At 46.0% G+C, this 14,870-nt stretch overlaps 1 protein-coding gene across 1 annotated transcript in view; it reads left to right on the top strand.

Moving 5' to 3' along the window:
* Window positions 1-14,870, top strand: part of TMEM63A (transmembrane protein 63A) — a 362,396-nt gene that overhangs the window by 284,800 nt on the left and 62,726 nt on the right. Inside the window, exons 12-13 of the mRNA XM_085610403.1 lie at window positions 10,126-10,259; window positions 12,681-12,815. Coding sequence (XP_085466529.1) covers window positions 10,126-10,259; window positions 12,681-12,815 — 269 coding nt within the window. The remainder of the gene's footprint in view (window positions 1-10,125; window positions 10,260-12,680; window positions 12,816-14,870) is intronic.

The raw sequence follows: 14,870 nt of genomic DNA, 5'->3' as shown, positions 1-14,870 counted from the left end.
AGCAGCCACCCTTTGTACAAAATTATTTCCTTCAAACTTTGCTAAGAAATGGTCCACCACAGTCTGTCATAGTACGGATGATGGTGCCAATGTGCAGATTTGATATTGCAATGCAGCTCACACTGTTTATGCTTATGACAGGCAGATTGTTGCCAAAATTTAAGTAGAAACCAGTAAAACTATACTGATTAATTGGGCAATATAAATAATACTGCAGCTTGCAATACGCATAAAATAGGCAATTTCAGCATCAATAAGCGTAATTAACATTTCAGTCTTGCTCTGTAGACTGACAAAGAAAAACAAGATTACAATATTGTACCGTTGTCCTGGCGCATTTAGGAAAAATTATAGCATAGGAAATCATTCACATGTGACTGGTGGAGTGGGAACAATTACGTTTCTGTGTCTTTTAGAACAGAAACTGAAATGTTACATATACAGCAATAGAAAAAAAAACTATTGTGCAAAACAGTATAGATCAGTCAAAGCTCTCAAGATGTCTAATGTCAAATGTCTATTGTTCATGGTTCACGCATTTCATTCTTGTACTTGGTTTCCTTCACAAATTATCAAGGAGCAGTGACAGAATGCCAATACAAAACCCAGAACTGAAGTAGTCAACCTATCTGGTAAAGACCAGCTTCAAGTCTAAAATGTGTAAAGGGATGTGGGTACTGGCTGTCTTACTGTCATGCCCAAGCAGGAAATAGTTTGGGAGGTGGACCACCACTAAAAAGAGGAGGCCAGTGCTACATATCCTTCTACCCTATATCTTTCCCTAGGGTGACTATGCACCATGGAGAGACGGCCACTATTCAAGGTCAATGAAAGATGCAAAGATAGTTAGTAGCCCGTCCGACAGGAGAGAGGAAGCGTCAGAAAGGGGAACCTCTGTACCCCTGAAAAGGATTCATTCTTGCTTTTGGATTGTGATTCCAAAGTACATATCTTTTCAGGGGTGGCACATATAGGCTCCTAAAAGGATGACTGTTCAGGGAAATTTGCTGCATTCCCATAGTTTATTTTTATTGGTAAAGAGAGATCACAAAGGGTTTCCATGCACGGAATGCTAGGACATAATCTCCACATCTTTAATTTTATAGATCAATTACTGAGGACATACTGTTCACGTCGTCCAAGCTAGAGGGGCAAAAATACATTTATACTTGGGCCCGGATTATGAATGGGGGGTAAAACACTTTATGGATGCACCTTCTCATTGGTGCTCACAAGGGGATTACAATTCAGGCACAAATTTCATCCAGCAAAGGAGTTTGCACTTACAGTTTGCAGTAGGAAACACCTGAAGAAAATTGCAGGAGCAAAATGCCATTTTGCACACCCAGTAATGGGTACATTCATGTGCAAACATTGTGAGATTATCCTTATTCCTGGATGTGAAAAACGTAATCTACTGCAGATTACGCGCCCCCTAATTTTTGCAGCCAGCACTTTTGTGAATGTTTGGTTTGAAAGTGGCATCTGATTTTTATTTTTATGGTATAACAATATTTAAGTCCTTTGAAGGTGAACATTTTAACAGAATAACTGGGACCGGCATTGCCACAGTTTATCAGCAGAAATCCAGTTGGAAGGACCAGCAGTTCTTCTCCCGCCATCTTCCATGCCCGGAAGGCAGTCCCATGTGCTTGGGGTGCATGGAAAAAATAGCGATTGAGAGGGGCCTTGAGATGGGAGAGGAGCGTGGCCTTTCTGCGAGCCCCAAGCAGGAATTCATATGGAAGTAGCACAACTGGAAATCAGTCTGTCTTTCCCTGACATCTAGTGGACCATTTCCTTTCCATGGCAGAACCGATTTGGAGTGCCGAAGCTCAGTTATCGTCCAGGCAAGGAGAAAGGGGGCCAGTTGGGGTTGGAAGAGGCAAGATAGCCCCCATCACCACCCCCAAGGAAGGGAAAGACCTTCAACAAAATGGCCTGCAGTTTGCATTCCTGCTCAGGTATCAAAGCCCTTGGATAGCAACGCTATGCCTCCAGACATGGACCGCAAACAATGGTGGAGGCCATTGCGCCCCAATGTCTAGTGATACGCTTCCCTTCCATGGATGAGCTGCGGACGAGAGTCCAGTGTGGTCTTGGTCAGCAGAGTTTTGACTCTGACAACCAGGACCCCATTGGATTCTAGATTCCAGAGACCGTATTGAATATCCACGTCTTCCACAAGATTTGGTTTATAAGAAACAAGCCACAAAACAATACCAATTAAAACTTTGACATGTTTGCCTTCCTTGCCGCCTTGAGAAAGCCCCGGGTCCGTGCGCCAGGAAGGGGCAAAACACGTGTTGGCTGTTAGCTTCTTATGAGATCTGGTTCAATGTTTGAACCAGTCCATTTGTCTAATAACAAAAATAGCTCTTTCCAAACACTATTTAGATCTATGAATTTTCACATAAAATAAGATCAAGATAAGTAACTCTATTTTGACCTCTAATTCTCTGTGATATGTACATTCAAGTGGGAAAGGGTTATCTTCCAATTTTGAGGTCAATCACGCATTTTGGACATTCCACCCAATACTAAGGGATTTGCGACTTATGAGGCAAACCCCTTCTCTTTAAAACTGGCAGTCACCCAGGTGTCTATTGAAGTAAATCTCTGATCAGTGGTGGAAAAGGATAGTTCCTTAGTTGCTGCCCAGCAAAAAGTTGATGAACACCTACAAGCAAGTATTTGTGGCATTCACGTTTTACAAGTCTTTTCCCATCCTCAGGAGTAAGTCCTTTTTCAGGGTAAAAAATAAATGTGCACATCACATCTCCTTTGGGGGGATTCGTGGACTGGGCTTCCTACATGAAGAAAATATTTTCAAGCGGAGAAATATTGTAAAAAATAAACAAACCCTGACTTGATGCTTAATACAGTGCATTGGTGATGCGTCTGTGGTGAAGTAAACAAGTCCCATCATACTAGGACAGAAGGCACTATGAGGTGAAGGATACAGTTGGGGCAGAGAGCCAGGTTGACCTTCAGAACCTTGCCAGAATAGATAGTTAGTGAAGGGGCCTCCAAAGCAGTATTAAAAAGCGGTAAAACAAAATCTTTACAGAAATATAACTTTTATTGACATCATTGCAATGTTCAACTCTCCATGCACGGACAAGGACCCCAGAGCTCGAAATTCTCAGAATCAATAGCACTATGTTTCAGCTGGCCCACCAGTGTGTTCTAGATGTTTAGCTCTGACTGTTGTTGAAATTTGAGGATGGCTTATATACGGTGCTTAAATCTCAGTTCTCACTTTTAGGATCCCTAAAACGTAAAGCCTTAAAGTCTAGGCCTTAGTGGGTGCCCTGCCTGCCCACCACGTCTGCAGAAGCCTCCTCTTCCCGGCCAAAGGCCTGCCCTCTTTAGATACCTGCCTGGCACTGATCTCTAAAACCACTGATATGTCACTTGCAGTAATGGATGTGAATATGCTAAGTGGACACCAGGATTGCTGCACTTGCTCTGTAGAGTTTTCCAGAAACAAACACAGGGATTTGTTGCTGAAAACCAAAAACTAAATCCCTGGATAAGCAAAATCTCCCTGTGCAATGGGGACAGGAATTCAGTCGCAAAGCATTAATACATACAACTGCGTAGGTATTTGGAAAGCACGTCCTAAAGAGGCTCGTTCCAAATACAGAATTGATATTGGGCCACACAGCCACATTATGATTCGGTAACTTGTTAACTTGCAATTTGTGGTTTGTACAGAAGAAAAGGCATTGGGCCTTTTGCAACCGCTGAAAGGCTTTGTGCATCAGGCCCTAAAACAATTGGCCCCAAACCCTTCATTACCGTGCAAATCTACTAATAAAATCTGAAATGTCAACATTATTGGATAGACATTTGGAAAATGTGAGCCTTAGATTGAAATACCTTTCAAACATTGAACAGGTTTGGGCCAGCGAGTGTAGAGGTGTATGTAGAAATGTATAGATAAAGCATATACAAAAATAATTATTGATATCCTAAAAAGGATGCAAAAATATCAAAAGGGTCAGAATTTAAAATGGCATAGGTCCTCAAAAAGGCCTAAAATGTGGAGGTGTTCAAACAGTTGTTAGTATGTTTGCTCCAATGCTATAGTGGCCTTTGAGCCTGAATGACATGTTCCTTCCAGAGGTCTACAGCACACATCACCTGTGCCCCGTGTCTCCTGTATCCCATATTTTCTGTCCCTGATGTCTCATATAGCCCCGATCCCCTGTAACCCTTGTCTCATATAACCCACACAGTCAGTAATCTACCATGCCAGTGCCCCATCTCTTCTGTAACACACATTCCTTATAACCTGTATCCCCTGTACCCCATATATTTTATACCAAATATTGCCCATTTCTGCTGTACCATGTATCTCCTCTGTCTTTGGCCCACATGACCTGTAACGTATATTTCCTATACCCCATGTCTCATTTACTCGCGTCTTTTACCCTAAAACTTATGTAACCACATTTTTTTTTTAGCCCACAAATCCAGAAATAGACATCGTATTAACCCATGTTTGAAGTAACCCATATTTCTTGTAACTCAGATTGCTGGTAATCCTTAGCACCACCAACTCAGATCGCCTACAGCCCACATACCATCAGTCTCATGTCTCCGTTATCTCTGTGTTAATAACTGTCTGCACCTATTGACTGGACAAAGTCCTGTTTCTATCCACTGGGTCTGGAGGCACTCGGGCAGAGTGCAAGGGGCAGCGAGACGTTGAGATGGGAGAGTACCACTTTTAGATACCTAAGGTTGCAACTCTTCTGCTCTGAAGCATACCTGTTAGATGCTAGTTTAGGACTTCCTTTTAGGGCTCCGAGATCGCAAAGAGCCTCTTGGACTTCCCTGACACTCACCATTGCAGCGAGGATCACCCTAACCAAAATGGTGATGCCTTCTATATCATTTTGCCAATCTGCCACTGGTTTGACCCAGAGGCACCCTGTTAAATTCCCACTTTTGGAATATAGGCAGATGTAGATTCGCACTGGGGAATCTGAAACGTCCGGTGGCCTTGGGGACCTGGGAGTTCCAGAAGTTGAGCTGTGTAACACGCAGCTAAGTCCCAGTGGATTACTAGGTGACTGGGAAGGCAAAACTTACATTAACTCAGTAAAGAGCTGCAAGCAAACAATGGATTTTTATTGCAGGGACAGCTGCTTCCTACTGTTCAATCCCTGGGCTTTTTGGCGCGACGGGAAGGAGTGGCCCTCCATTGTCACGGTGGGCACTGCAGATAACGCAGGACAGGGTACTTTATGCACCCGAAGTCCAGCTGAGCAGTATAGTGACACATATGAGGCTTCATAGTAGCCGAGAACAGAGGTTGTGGGGACACATGAGGTTAGACGCAGTGGGAGACCAGATTAAAAAACAGGAGCACCAACACCACTTGACTCTTTAAAGGAGGGTTCGGACTACCCCCGGTTCAGTTCTTGAGGCATAGAGCCTTGACTGTGGGTATGCACTCATTGTAGGGGATTTCAGAGACTGAGCCATCAATACCTACAGGCCATCTTTACCATGGGCTGTGGAAGGAGAACATTACCTGGCTATACAGTGCCCCCTTGGGTACTGGAGGAGCTCCCCTGGACAAGTTAAAGGACAAGTGGGAACTTGATCTTGGCAGACTGTTCCTAGAAAAGGAATTGGACAAAGTATTAGAATACCCCCAGAAGGTATCCTGAAATACAAGACTTCAATTTATCCAATATAACCAACTGCACAGGGCATAATTGACTCCAAAAACACTTGGTAAAGTGTACCGCGCAGCATAGTCCACCAGTCCTGCTGCCATGCTGAACAGATGGACTTTGTCCACATTGTAGGAGATTGCCCCATAGTAGGGTTGGAAGAAAATATATTGAGAAAATTGTTGGAAGGTGTCATTACACCACCAGGGAGAACTGTGTATTCAGCTTGGCCACTCGCTCCAGAGTAGGCAAGGCTAAAACTAGGTTTTCTGATCTTCTAATATTGGCGAAACGCACTATTGCGATGAATTTAAAGGCCTGCTCAGGCAATGATTGTGACTGCACACTGTAACACTTGTCATCTGAATAGGCATGATGGAAGTCATTCAGAACCAAATCGCTGGTTTTTGGGCATAAGTCAACATGCCTGTTAAGTATGGAATCACTTGATGCATAACTAATGAGAGACGATTGATTGTGATTGCGCATTTCGACTCTTTATCCTCCACAGTCGTCAATGCATAAATGTAACCCAATGAGGCATGCACAATAATGATCGTGCTGAGATGGCGGCGAGGCAAGTGATCACCAAGAGATAAAACGATTGAACTTACATGACATGATTGTCATAATGAATTATTATATTAATAACGAATCTTTGTTGCACACAAGGTCCAACCGATAAGAGGACGTCGAGGCTGACACCACAAACGTTTTATTTGAGAACTACGTTTTAGGGCTGTCTATAGGAAGTTTGGCATATTCATTGCAATACCAGTTTACAATCATTCATGACTTTCTCACTTATTAAAGTGTGTGGCTACAGAGGGTGCCCCTCCTCCTGGCCATGATGAATGTCTAGGTCATAGCTAAGGTAAGTCGTAGCATAGATTATACCTGGGTACTGCACTTTCCTGCTCACCCTTTCATGTTTGCAGTGTTCTCACTCTGTTTCGCTTTGGGATCACTGCGACTGCATTTGTACTTACCTTGGCGGTGCAATAAAAGGCACCATCCGTATAACGACCGTTTTGTTTCTGGTATTCTACATTATGAGAAAAACAACCTTAGAGCCCTTACGTTTGACCTTTTTAATTAGGACATTGTCTGGATGAATATTTGTACAAATCAGATAGAGGTAACACTTAGCCCTCAAGAAGTCCATCAGCCCTGAGAGGCATAACATAGGCCGAATCATGGCACAGCGGGGATGCTAGACAATTGTGTTTACAGAGCCTCCTGATGGGTATTCTTTAACCTTACTCAGGCTTCCACAAATAACATTATTTTGTTTATCTCTCAGGTAATTGTAGATATCTGGATCCCTTTGATTAGCCAGGGTGGCTTTTGAGCCCATATTCCCCCATTCCCCCCAGCCCGGCAGTACCATCTAGCCAGGATGGGGTTTGTTAGACCTGTCAGCCCTAGGGTGGTCTACCCCGGTTTTTTTTTACCCTTGTTGCCTCATTTTTTCCGACATCTTTTTGTTGGCCCTAGGTCTCTGGGCGCCTTAGCACTGCTAACCAGTGCTGAGGTGCAGGTGCTCTCTCCTAACAACATGGCTGCCACAGGCCCCTGCTACTGCGGAGTGGCCATTGCACGCACATACTAGTAGTCAGGAGCAGGCTGGGACAGTGGGATACAGTATCTTTTTCCCTCCCGCCTTTTTGTCCCATAGACTATTATGGGGAAGCTCCTGGAACCTTCCAGCCCTGGGAGGGATTTCGCTTTGCCGCCTTTGCAGGAGGGTCACCTGACCTGGGGGTATAAGAGGAAAGGAGGGAAACCCAACTAGTCAGTTGGGGCACCACTGGACCTGGGGGAACCTCTGCCGGAGCGTAGGCGGTTGGGCCTAGGGGAGACACCTACACTACTGGGGACTGACTGAGTCTAGGCCCTGCTGTACCCAAGTTAGATGAGGGACTCTACCTGCCTACTGATCTTGCCTGGTGAGGGGGCAATCCGGGGGACCATCTCCAGTGTGCTGCAGGGACCCACCCTGCCTCTGACGCCTGCCAACTCCACCCCCTTCTCACCCTTCTAAGCCTGCCAGGGAGGCCTGCCATCATCTTCTATCCCCTCCTAAGAGAAGTGCCGCCCTGGAGTCGTGGACTATCTGTTAAGAGCCCTACAGGAGCCACAGGTAAAGCGTTGTGCCCACCTAGCACTGCCCAGCTGGGACTGTGCTCCACAGAGGATTAATCTACCCCGACTGTTCCTAAGCGCTGTGGAGCTTCTGAGCACTACTGGCCCTAGCATCACTGAACTGCTGCCGTGCTTCTCTTCCCCCTGCCGTGTCTCCCAAGCGCTAAGGCCCAAGCGCGGCAAGCCATCACCTCCGCAGCCCAGGATTTCGCTGAGCCACCGCTGTGCCCATTACGGTTGTGCCTCCCCAGCGCTAATCCTGCCTGCCCCCCAAACTGCTGCTGCAACCCGGTACCTGCGACCCCTCCTCCGCTGAGGCCCGGGAGTGTTTGCCTGCCGAGGATCACCGCCGCGGCCCGGGTGCCGGGAAGAGGGGGAGCGCCGCCGGTGGTGCCGGCGAGCGCGCTGTAGGCCCAAAGATCCCCGCTGCGGCCCCCGTAGCCTAGAGAGGGCCGCCGCGGCATTGGGAAGGCCCGCACAGGGCCGGTGAAGCCAACCTGTTCTGTGTCATGTGATGGGAGCACCAGCCGCGTCACCAGCCACGCCCCCGCCACCGCCGAGCAGCCATTGGATGAGGCTGCTGCGTCCCCAGCGAGCCGCGCTGGGATTGGCCGCTGCGGGCACGCCCCACCAGGCCGGTGCTCGGCTCGGTCCGAAGAGAGGAAGACGCCGGGGAGCCGGGACCGGCTCGGACACCCCCTGCCTCGTCCCCATCGTGAGTCTGGGCCGCGGGGATCCCGCTTTGCCTGCGCGGGCTCCCGCCTGACTCAGAACTCCCGTCTGCGAGCGGAGGCCCCGGCATCAGGTAATTCCCCAGAGAAGGAGGGCGTAGGGTCGGCGGGAAGTAGCGCGGGCTGCCCAGGAGTCGCCCCTGTTTAGCGAGATCGCCCCACCACCGTCCCTCCTCCTAGAGATTGGCCCTGGGCCCCCAGAACCCCCCAATTAACTGCTTGTTGCCCGGGGCCTGAAGACCCCACAAAGGAGGAACACACTGTGGGACTGAGCCCTAGTAGGCTAGCGGTAGGAAAGGAGTGATGGGTACCATAGAACTGCACCGGTTGCCTGCCAGGAGTGAATTAATTGCTGTATAACCCTGCACTGTTTACCCCACAGGAGTGAATTAATTGCTGTATAACCCTGCCCTGTTTACCCCACAGGAGTGAATTAATTGCTGTATAAACATGCACTGTTTGCCCCCAGGCAGGAATTCATTGTTGTAGGGGCATGCACCACTTTGATCAACGGAATGAATTGCCTGATGCACTGATTCTGACAATTGACTAACCGGAAGGTCGTTCTGTGATTATCCTAATGAGTTACTGTTGTTCTGAAGCGCCCTGATTGATTAATGCCAAGAATGAATTGTTCTGCTACCCTGCCTTGCTGAAAGTAATTGAATGTACTGATTATGGTCGTTGCCTTGAAATTAATTGCGTTCCCCCCCCAAAAGGAATTTACATTCTGAGACTTACAATAGATAAAGAATTTTGTGTTTTACAAAACCTCTGTGGTGGCGTCCTTCATTGTGTGCGCGTGGCTGAATCTGTGCTTTACACATTGCCTTCGGATGCCTTCCTACCTCGCGCCAAGCTACCGTGTCGGAATTGGTGACCCCAGTTCTAACAGGGTAAGGTTACATATGATGAAGCATGCCACAACAGAGTGGGCGAGGTTTCCGTATCCTCTATCTTTGGATCCTCTGAGACCGCAAGAGTCTCTGTAGGGCACGATCGCCGCATCTGCTGTGATACAGGCCTTTCTGTAAACCCGTTGTGCGATGCTGTATGACTATTGAGCAGGTGGCGATACATAGAGATAAAGCCAGAGGGTCCAAGGAAATTCCCAATAACTGGAGCTTGGGATGAGTAAACAGTTGCATTCTCCAAACTGATCAAAAATTATGATTTAACTCATTAGAGCGGCAGCCCTTGCACCCATAATACTAGTGGTACTAGTGACCAAGTACAGCCCAAGAATTTCTGGGTAGCACACGTATGATGCTAGGCTCACACAGAACTAGTCAGTCTTATCTCACATACACACAGCTTACATCATCCTCCTCGCACAGGTGTCCACAATGGAGGACTCTTGAAGCCAGATGAATATTCTCGCTGTTATGGGTAGTTGCAAAAGCACAGTCGATGCAATGTGAAGCTTAATGACCTGTATAAAGGGGGCTTAGGTCGGTGTAATGGGCAATGTTTAACACTGTTATATCTGAAATGCCAGTTGAAATGTGTTTGAAAACCTTTCTGCATCTGTTTACCATGGTGTTTTGTTCCTAAAGGTGGAAGCTATTGAATACTACACTGCTAAGAAGGACGAACTGCAGCAGGGGTTTCTGAAAGAGATGGAGACCGTGCACAATAGACTCCTGGGAATGGCTTTTGTAACCTTTGCTGAGAAATCTACGTCCACCGTGTGAGTTCATAAATCTTTATGATACTGGGTGGTGTTGTGTTGGGCTCTGGTGTGTAGTGAATAAACTGAAACATTGACTATAATATCGCTGTCTTTGGCTTTGGGAGAAGTGGAGTGGTTTCACGATGCATGGATCAAGTCTAGAAATGTTTTAAGTGCTCCATATGTGATGGTTTGGTTGCACGCTCTACGTTTCAGCCCTGATATGTGTATATGTGTAATAGAGAGGCAGCACTTATGTTATTGGTTTATTCCTGTGCTCCTGTGAACTGCTATTTTTAAGGAAATGGTTCTCATTTTGAAGGTTCCTGTGTTGAATAGCCGTGCAGACTTCATTCCCACAGATAAGTTGAAAACTGCAGTTTACATTCTAGTCATTTATGAACTAGACATTGGCGTCCCTTAGAACATTGCTCCCCAAAAGACCCCCACTCCACAGCCAGGTTAGAGATCTCATCGAAACATAAGACGACATGACTCCAATATTACACAAACGGTGTTGGCTACCATTGAAAGCAAGAATAATTTTCAAACGTTGCTGCCTCGCCTACAATGCAATCCATATGAACTGTCCGGCCTACTGGTCCTGGTCCACCCCACTACCCGCATCTGGAAGCCGAAGAAACGCACAGAGCAGGAGCAGCCTGGAAATCAAAGTCTTGAAGTTCAAAACCTCCTTCACGCAGAAGAGCAGATTCTCAGGGGCAGAACCCTCAGCCTGGAATTTACTAACAGCCACCATCTAAACCTCAACCCACCCTCCCCTCACTCAGGAAACACTTAAAACCACTTATTTTATGTCTGCCGTATCAAATTATACCAGCTCCTTTCCTCCTTGGATAGTTCGGCCTCATTTCCCATGCTTAACCCTTCCTCATGCCACCCTCTACTCCATTGATGAGGCACTTAATGCCCCAAACTCACAAACCAAAGGCTAGATGCGCTAAGGGCTACATTTCTAACCTTTGACCTATAACTGCATACAAGATGGTCTCCCTCCCCCAGGCGAAAGCACCGCTGGTGATGTATTTTCATCTGACTTCACTCTGGACAACTCTGGTTTATTTACATTATCAAGTCCTGACCTTCCAGACCTGTATTTGAGCTTCTTCTTTCTGAAATTCCTCATGAGTCTGAATCTGCCTAAGGGTCATGGGGTAGTCTCCACATCTCCTTTTCATTGCTTACTTTGAAGGCCTGGTACCTCGAAGCACTATCTTTCAGACACCTGAACAGGCCCTCGTCCCTTCTTGGTGGCCGTAAAAATTCTACAGTGCAGTCTCTGTAAACATTGCACTTTCCTCCAGCCCAGGAGCTTCTGAACCATCCTTCACCCAGGGCGTAGACATTGATGCAGAAGCTTGTACCAAGCAGCCTTCCTATGGGATTGTGTTCACTTTAACATATTCATTCCCATCCTATTGAAGGTGCTGGGGTCTCAATAGAATTCATTAACATTCCATTATACCATCCGGGACCTTCCCAAACATATCTATTTTCAGAGTTGCGCAAGGAAACACTCTGCCATTATAAACTCCCGGCTACCACCTCTGACTCACTTGTGATCGTAGTATCCTATGACACTGGATGACAGAGCTGAAGACTTCAGTGGAGAGTCATGCTTGGGGTTGGCCAAGGAGAATGTATGGTGCTGCATTAGATGTAAACGTGTTGCAGTAATAAGCTTAAAACCCTTCAGCCACCTGAGTCACAGACTCCTCTCTTCTACTTGTTAACGAAAGGTAATCTGCTTTGAAAGCTAGGCCTGGCAAGGAAGCCCTCACAATCATTAGTAAACTTTTTTTTTATTTTCCCTAATATCATCCTTCCCTTCCGCTGTGCTTTCATTTTGGGTCTGAAGAGCTATGGAGTGAGCTGGATGTAGAAGCTGGAAGTTATTTTTACTTCTGAATGAATTAAATGCCCCAATTCCTGCGCACTTTCCTTTGGGTACCAACCTAAACTCCATTCCTCTTGTTTTAAGCTGGCTAGCTGGTGTCTAGGAGGTCAGTGCAGATGTGCAGATGCTGCAGGTGTATGGTTGTTGCGATCTAGTACTCGATGCAATGGTGCATCAGTGTGTTCTGTCCTTACACATTCTGTTACTGAACACCAGTGGGAATGAAGAACAACAGGTGAGTAAATCCTCCTTTTCTAAAAGAAATATTGTGAATATATGATGATTCTTATGTGAAAAAATATATTCCGGTTGTACAAAGTGCTACGAGTCATTGTTTCTTTACCCAACTCATTTGGTGATTTTATTTTATGTAAATGTTTAAATGCCATTTTGATGCTCTGTAGAGTACATTAAGTGCCTTTGTGCAACAAAGCTACTCGGTGTATGCCAGTCCACTTCCCTCCCCCCCTCCTTCCTTCCATGAATGATTGTTGTGTTTCTCTCCTTTCTCTCCTTTGCAGGATTTTGAGTGACTTCAATGCCTTGCAGTGCCAGGGATGCACGTGTAGAGCACTCAAGCAATCGACACACAGCAAAGAGCTCTGCACTGCCCGCTGGTCTGTGGCCTACGCAAGCTATCCAGAAGATATATACTGGTGAGTACTGCAGCCCTCCCCTCTTCAGCAGAGGGAAATAGGCATTCCTGGGCCTTGATCTTGGTAACTTAAGACCTATATGCCAGCAGAAAGAAGACATTGCCCTGCTGTGTTGGGCAGACTCCATAATGGTAATGGAATCCCTTCTTCTGTCATACTCGCCTCGCCAACCCTACTCTGAACAGCAGTGGCAGCTGGTGTACTTAGAAATAAGTTGGGCATAAATGCTCTGCCCAAATCGCAAAGAGCAATCAAGCTTGACCTGCCTGCCTCCCACCTCCATCTAAAGGCATGCCCTCTGCATTCTACATTCCCTTCTAGAAATATTCTGAAAAGGTGGACACATCTGGCATTTTACAGCACATTTTGCGAAGGTTTTTTTATTTTTATTTATTAAAGAAAATGGCTAGCAAGCCATAAGTTTTATGGGCAGTACAATTAATTCTAGAGAGCAATTTGATACAGCATCTTATCACTTGTCAAAAAATATAATCATCTCCCTTCACTTCTGTTTTCACTTCTGCGTTCCCCTTTCTGCTCTTTCCCAGCAGATGCACAGTGCTGCTTGGTAATAAAGGGATTGATAAACAAAACATTGCAGAGCTCTTCCAATCCTTAGAAAGCAAGTTGGGTTAGATGAATCTTATGCTTTCAGACAGTATTCTTAGGTCACTGTGAATCCCAAAGACAGAGGGCTGAGACAGCAGGTGCTTTTAATAATATGGAATCAATAATGTGATATTGATCATCCATTCCCTCCCATGAATCATGATATAACCACCTCTGCAGCAAGAAAGTACCCTTGTGCCCAAACATCAGTCTGAGAGTTTTTATATCACTACTACTCTTGTCCCCAAGAAGCTTGCCATCTTTGTAAAACCCCAAGTGCCCGCCTGTAATTGTTTTACTAACGAAATACATGTGCTCAAATTTCAGATTGTAGGACTCACACATGCTCCCTATATCTCTCTCACCCTCCCCACCTCTAGGTTTCTCCCAGTATAAGTTAACCAGTGTTATCAAGTGCCCCTGTGTGTCCCAACATAAGCTACTGAATGCTATGATGGATAAAGTTTGATCCTGTATGTCAGTCGGTGTCTTGATGTTCCCAGGAACTCCCCGTGTGCCAGTCAGTGTCTGAATTGCTCCTCTAACATCGCAGTCAGTGGATAGTATGCTGCATGGTTCCCCTGCCATTTAGTGCCACTATGTACTCATTTACCTATCATATGTCAATTAATGTCATGTTTATTGCACATGCTAGTCGGTGCCAGGGAACCTCTTCCATGAGGCGAGCCAGCGACTCGTACATTAGTATCTCCAGATGACCATGTTACCAAATGCTCAGGTGACCCATCCAGTGTCAGTTTAGTCTAAGAGGTAGTTTATTTCATTTACAAAAACATACAATATAATACAGTATTAATATGTGCATCACGTTTTGCACATGCTACTAAACTGTACTGTCATTCATAGGCGTATTCATGTCTGAGGTGTATTATAAAAGTTTTTCCATGCATGCCCGTCCGTGTCTTGCATTGGCCCCCCCATTTCAAATGGGTCAGTGCCTTTCTATACCCCACGTATCCCTCTTCAGCTATTGAAGGCATGATGCGGCCCAACTATCACTTCATGCCATGATGTTCCCGAGATATTCCCCAGATGCCAGTGAATCCCGTGATAAGCCCCAGTTATCCCCATTTGCCAATCCATGCCATGGTCTGTCCCAGGTGTCTTTCATATGCCAGTTAGTTCCATGTTGTGGCCCAAAGGACCTTGATGTGCCAATCAATATCCAAATATCCCCACCCCCCTTTGCACGAGTTCATATGTTAATGTTCATGTAGTATATCCTATGCCAATCAATGCCATGATGTGCCACAGGTGTCCGCCATCTGTAAATAAATGCAATATGTGCTGGGCGAAGTCTTTCACATCAGTATACATACATGTGCATATATAAACTCAGACGCTACACATGCTCCTAAACACACACTTAAGCTCAGGCACGTATATACTCCTTCGTGCAAACCTAGAAACATTCAGGCCCATTTC

The sequence above is a fragment of the Triturus cristatus genome, chromosome 6, assembly GCF_964204655.1.
Source record: "Triturus cristatus chromosome 6, aTriCri1.1, whole genome shotgun sequence".
Classification (NCBI taxonomy): domain Eukaryota; kingdom Metazoa; phylum Chordata; class Amphibia; order Caudata; family Salamandridae; genus Triturus; species Triturus cristatus.
Note: the sequence above shows the minus strand (reverse complement) of the source record. Positions and strands in the feature narration are given on the sequence as shown.